At 38.6% G+C, this 6399-nt stretch overlaps 1 protein-coding gene across 1 annotated transcript; it reads right to left on the reverse strand.

Annotated features, from left to right (window-relative positions):
* Window positions 1-406: 406 nt before the first annotated feature.
* LOC122041400 (glutathione S-transferase U15-like) lies at window positions 407-1433 on the reverse strand. The gene is made up of 2 exons (XM_042601060.1): window positions 1002-1433; window positions 407-927 (listed from the first exon to the last, which is right to left on the reverse strand). The coding sequence occupies exons 1-2, from the start codon at window positions 1338-1340 to the stop codon at window positions 556-558; spliced, it is 711 nt and encodes a 236-aa protein (XP_042456994.1). The 5' UTR covers window positions 1341-1433; the 3' UTR covers window positions 407-555.
* Window positions 1434-6399: the final 4966 nt, after the last annotated feature.

The following is a 6399-nucleotide window of genomic DNA, read 5'->3' on the forward strand; positions in this document are numbered from 1 at the left end:
ACTGTTAGCAACGGATTTTACTTAAAATTTGTCGCTAATCAAAATATGTTGGGGATGAATTTTGACAAATTCGTCCCTAATGTTTTGACAATTTTTTTCCTAATATTTAGCGATGTTTGATCCCGGGATTTGTAATATGATTGTTATTAGCGATGAGTTTAATTAAAATCGTTGTTAATAATAAATTTTAGTTATGAACCACTAATTAGTTGATAATATTTCATTCGATATTTTAATGATAATATTTCATTCGTTATTTTAATGATTGTTTGTAGTGAGAGAATTATAATAATACATATTTTTATATAAAAATAATTTAATAATTATTAATAAATCTTAAAATAGAATGTAATTTAATTTTCGATTTGAGTGCGGAGATTCTTAATTACACAGTAAGATACTGAGATAGTAAAATAACAGCATTAATAATTTGAGCATCAACGTTTACAACTCTATTTTGTATCCCATTTATTTATTAATTGTTTCAAGGGAATTCTTGACTCGCACACCCTAATTTCACTCCAAATTTCACACCATGTATGATCGCACAGGATTTTATGCAGCAGTAGTGCTCGTCGTCACCGCCGCGACTCCTAAAATCTTCAGATACTCGTCGGCGTCCGGCACCAGCCCCTTCACTGACTCCTCCGCCAGGAACCGCTCCGCCCATTCCGCCAGCTGAGGAAACTCCTCCGCATCCAAAAGTTTTACGCTTTTGCCCTTCTCCAGCGCCACGATCCACCCCAGGCAGCTCCCCAGCGCGATGTCCAGGTAGCCGACGGCGTCCCCGCCGAAGAAGCCCTTCCCTTTGCCGCACACCGCGAAGGCCTCTTCCAGCAGCCCCAGGACCTGCCGGATTTGCCCGGCCAACTCCGTCACCTTGGCCGCTTCCTTCTCCGGCCTCATAGCCCTAATTAAAGCAGGCAACTGGTACAAATCGAAGAAATCGGAGTCAAATATTTTGTTTTTATTCGATGGATTGCGAAAACAAGGGCCTTTACCTTGTCGTCGATGTAGGCGGCCCAGAACCGAGCGATGGCGCGGTCGAAGGGGGCGGCGGGGAGGATGGAGGAGGACCCGCCTCCGTCGGTCCACTCCTCGTCGATGTACTGGACGATGACGGCGGACTCGCAGATAGGTTTTCCGCGATGGAGCAGCACGGGGATCTTCTTGTACACCGGGTTGGACTTCACCAGGATCTCGCTCTTCGGCTCTGCTAACCGCACCTCCACGAGCTCGTACTGGACTCTCTTGAGGCGGAGGGCGATGAGAACCCTGATAACGAAGGGGCTCAGCGAGACACCCAAAACCTTCACGTCCTCCGCCACAGCTCCGGCCATGGGAGTGCAAATTGATCCTGGTGTTGGCGAATGATGGCTGAGTACCTCGCCGGCAGTGGTTCGGCTATTTATAGGCGCAGGAGGCGAGAAGGTTTGACCAATCTCGCTACTTATTTAGTATTTTGAAGAACTTTACTGTATGTGTGATGACGTGACTGCTTACGTCACGCTAATAGTTCGGTTTAGAGTTTAGACAAATCACTTAAAGGATACTTAGGTCACATGCGCATGTTGCTGAAATATAATAAAAATATTGATCTTATCCCGTTCTTGTGATCGATCAGTCCTGACCGATTCTACCCATGAAAATAAGAAAGTGACCATGGTTGTCCATCCATCCGGACCCGCCAGGGTTCTTAAATTTGTTCAGGATTGGAGAAAAATATCTGTAATATTGACTAAATTTAATCAATAGTTCATGGATGAATTAAAACTAATTTGCACCTGGTTCAAGTTGGACGAGTCGATTTAATACGAAATCGAGTTAGTTGGGTTAGAATGACACCCAAACTAGAGATGTAAAATGGGCTCAGACGCTTATGACTCCGCTCACACAACATGACTTAGAGCATCTTTGGAGCTCCCACTATGAGCTGATAAGGTTGAAAAACTTTTCTCCCATAGCGAAGAGAGGTTTTTTAGTTTAATAACCACAGAGCCACTTCTTTAATTTTTTATGATATATTAAAATATTTTTTTAATATTTATAGAGAAAATAGAAAATAAACAACAACTAATAAAAATTAGTCGTTGTCAGTCGTTGAACAACGATTGATTTTTAGTTATTGTTCAACAGTTAAAATTAATTTTTTTTAAAAAAAATTAAAAAAATTATAAATATAGGATCGATTTCTTTTTTTTATTCATTTCATCACTATCTTCACTCTCTACTTCTGTTTTTTTTTCCATTCTCTATTTATATTCGAGAAGAATGAAAATCTCAATACTTCATTTATAAATCTTTCAAATACGGAAGAAAATACATCTTCTCAAAATACTCATATTTTCTCTTAGACACAACACCCTCTAAATTTTAAAAATATTTCATATGCTCTACAATATTCTCTAAATTTTTCAAATTCTCAAAGTTCTCAAAATTTTTTAATGAATCCAAGTAACATCGCCCCAGCTTCATTTGGTATGTATCCACCCCATGATTGGTCAGCCATGGGTAGTCAACTTAGGATGTCTTATCCTTACGTATTTTCTCCTACTTAACTACCAGTCAAACTTTCGAATGAATCAAGAAGGTCTACTATTTATCCATCTATCAGTGACAAAGAATCTCTAATATCATTATATGTTCCAACAACTCAGTGGCCACCACGCTCGTCTCAAGAAGAACGTGAAGTTGAACCAAAGAAAAATGAATTGAAATAAAGATTTTGGTATTTAGATGAAGACGTGGTCCTTGTGAAGTCATGGGCAACTATCAGCACCGATGCAATCATTGGTAATGACCAGAAGGATCAAACTTTTTGGAAACGTATAGTTGATTACTACAATAAGTATCGCCCACTAGATCAATGACGAGAAACTATCATCGACTGAAATCACATTATTATAAGTTTGCATCGATAGTAAATGAATTTTTTGCAACTTATAATAATTTTTATATTCATCGTCAAAGCGATTGGAGTGACAAGAATGCGTTCGAGAATGCATTGAATATGTGGAAAGTCAACAACAATAACAAGGATTTTAAATATAGGCATGTGTGGAGGGTTTTCAAAGAGTATGAAAAATATACTCCATAATCAGTTACTCATTATTCTAACAAAAAGGCAAGGACATCCGAATCAGGGGGAAACACTTCAACATCAAATTCAGATACGAGTGTTGACTTGGATGACTTTGAAGTCCACATTTATCCGATAGGGCAAAAGGCAGCAAAGAGGAAGGATAAATCCAAAGTCAGAGAGGGCGACACAATGGAACATAGCATCGACAAAGAATAACAAGATATTAAAGAATATCAAATACAAAAAATGACTTTGCAAGAAGCCGAGATCTTTCATAAGGATTATAAAATTCTAAAATTCTTATGAAGGATATTAGTGAGATGACACCAAGACAACTTCATTTACATGAGAAAATGGTTGAAACGTCACCTGGTGTAGATATGTTTAAGTTTATTTTTATATATTATTATAATTTATATCTTTTTATTTGATGTACTGTAATTGAATGTATTTTTAATGATTAATGTTATTTCATGTTAGTAATTTATAACTCTAAATTTTATAAAAATTTAATGGTATATAATGTAAAATATGAAGGAGAGATAAAATTATATATAATGAAAAGTGTGGACCCATAAAGGAGTTGTTGAGAAGTTTTTTTTGATAGTGGAGAAATGTGTGAGGTTTTTTTTACTATTGACGTGGCGCGGATGTGACAACGAAGAAGCTCTCAATGAGCTCAAACCAATGTGGATGCCCTTAGGTCGTTTCGAGTGTCCGATCTATTTGACGTGTATAGCCCAAATGTTTGTCCGATCCGATTTATTGCCCCCACCCACACAAATACCGTCATCTCCACTAGCGGAAGTGGTGACCCCACCGGAAAAGTAAGGTTCATTGCCGCCTCCGTCGAGATGGGTCGTGTCCGTACCAAAACGATGATGAAGTCCTCCCGGCATTACTACTCAAGGATGACCCTTGATTTCCACTCCAACGAGAAGATCCAAGAGATGGTGGTGGCTATCATCCACTGAAGCGGCTCTGCGACAAGATGGTGAGGTTTAGAGCGTCCCCATCCGCAAAATCTCCCTCAAGCTCCAGCAGCAGGAGGAGGAGTAGGAGGAGCACGAGCGGTGCATGGCATGCCAGACAAGTTCTGCATCAAGGTCGATCTCTCTAGTGTTGGTGCGTATGACCGTAGGCCTTAAGGTTCCATTATTCTCCCAGTAAGCTTTCCCTAAATCCCCATGGTTGCAGAATTTTCACTAGTATACAATTTCAATTCCATGTTTTTTTATCGTAGTGTGTCAATTCTAGTTTTACATGTCTCTTTTGAAATTTTAATCTTCATACATTGCTTCCTAGAGTCGGTCCTTATTGTTTAAAGGACTGAGAGCGAAACTATTAATTATGTCCCCAATTTTATCCTTTTATTAACTTAAGTAATAATTATTTTAATCTATAAAATTTTATTTCCAGAAATGGTTGTTCCTTTTCTATTTGCACATAAATTTTTACAATTCTAACATAGAAATAAGGATGAAATATCAATTCCAAACTATGGGAATAAATTCTTTTTTCATTCCTACCCTATTAAATTATCTAAAACTAATAATTATAATTGCAATCAATTTCATTCAGAATGCAAAAGGTGTTTACAATCAACAATCACTTGAATTCTTAGCAAAAAAATATTGACAGTGAAGACAAATTTAACTTAAGAATGGAAAGAGATAAGTAAGGTAATGTAACACAAAATCTTGAAATGTAAATAATAAAGAAGTGTAACTTAGTTAGCTTACCTCCATAATCCTTAGTTTCAACATCAAAATAGGAATCTAGAAGAATGGAGAGAATACCAAGAAGTTTTGTCAAAAATATATTCACTTTGAGTTTGAGCAACTTAAACAATATATTTTACCGAGTGGTTAAAAATTAAAATCTTTTTATCCAAAAAAATGATATTACTTATAAAAATTAAAACTCATTATAAATGAATTAAATTTTATGTATAGGAATCCTAGAAATAACAAAATTTAAAACGCTGCAATTTTTTAAAATTTTTCCATGGAGAATGAACTATTGCACACTCTTCTAAATAATATGGTTCTAAAAAATATTGAACCTAGTATGAAATTACCAATTTCTCTCAAATTATAGACATTAATTAAGTAGCAATTGTTGGTATAATATTCCCTAGGTCAAGGTTGACCTGGTTGACTAAGCTTGAGTTGGCTCAAGCTCGAGTCTTGATGTTTGGGTTTCGATGTTTGACAATACATGTAGACAACACATGGAGAATGTAGGTGCGATTTTTCATGTGGGGAGATTGTGAAGGAGAGTCAAATAGGTCAAGGTTGACTGGATACTTGACTGGAAAATCCTGGTGAGTGAAGCCAGGTGAAAGACCTAGTGAGTAAAGCTAGGCAGCATGAGAAGTCCTGTTGAGTGAAACCAGACAGATGAGAAGACCTAGTGAGTGAGGCTAGGCAGTATAGAAAATCCTGGTGAGTGAAGCCAGGTGAAAGACCTAGTGAGTGAAGCTAGGCAGTATGGAAAATCTTGGTGAGTGAAGTCAAGTGAAAGACCTAATGAGTGAAGCTAGGTAGTATAGAAAATCCTGGTGAGTGAAGTCAGGTGAAAGACCTAGTGAGTGAAGCTAGGCAATATGGAAAATCCTGGTGAGTGAAACCAGGTGAAAGACCTAGCGAGTGAAGCTAGGCAGTATGAAAAATCCTGGTAAGTGAAGCCAGGTGAAAGACCTAGTGAGTAAAGGTATGCAGATGAGAAATCCTATTGAGTGAAGCTAGGCAGAAGGGAAGTCCTGGTGAGTGAAGCCAGGCACAGGAAATACAGATGGATCAAGGTGATCGGACATCTGGTGTGGGAAGTCCAAGTATGTCAAAGGGATTGACCGGATACTTGGCACGAAGAAATCTAGATGGGTCAAGGTTGACCATACATCTGGTAGAAGTCCAAGTGGGTCAAAGGGATTGACCGGACACTTGGTAAGGGAGTCCTAGCAGGTCAAGGGTGACCAGATGCTAGGTATGATGTACCAACAGGTCATGGAGGACCGTATGTTGGTTTGAGGGATGTTTGGACTTGATTTGGCAAGTCTCACATGGGCTGGATCGATCAACTGATCGATTGGCTTATGCTCAATCGATCGATTGATCGATTGGGTGAGTCCCGCGGAAGAAGAACCTCCCAATCGATCAGTGGATCGATTGGGAGAATTGTCGATCGCACAGAATGCCTCCCAATCGATCGACCGATCGATTGGGAGCTGCGATTTTGCGCAGTAAGCTGTGGATCGATCCAGGCAATTCCCAGGAGCACAGAAACGCTCTGGATCGATCAGCCGATTGATCCAA

The sequence above is a fragment of the Zingiber officinale genome, chromosome 2A (assembly GCF_018446385.1).
Source record: "Zingiber officinale cultivar Zhangliang chromosome 2A, Zo_v1.1, whole genome shotgun sequence".
NCBI lineage: Eukaryota > Viridiplantae > Streptophyta > Magnoliopsida > Zingiberales > Zingiberaceae > Zingiber > Zingiber officinale.

Bases quoted from the DNA above. Each gene is read 5' to 3' on its own strand.
- LOC122041400 (XM_042601060.1), bottom strand. From the start codon at position 1,340: ATGGCCGGAGCTGTGGCGGAGGACGTGAAGGTTTTGGGTGTCTCGCTG. The intron at 928-1,001 runs GTAAAGGCCCTT...GATTTGTACCAG, and splicing joins CCGCCTACATCGACGACAAG to TTGCCTGCTTTAATTAGGGC.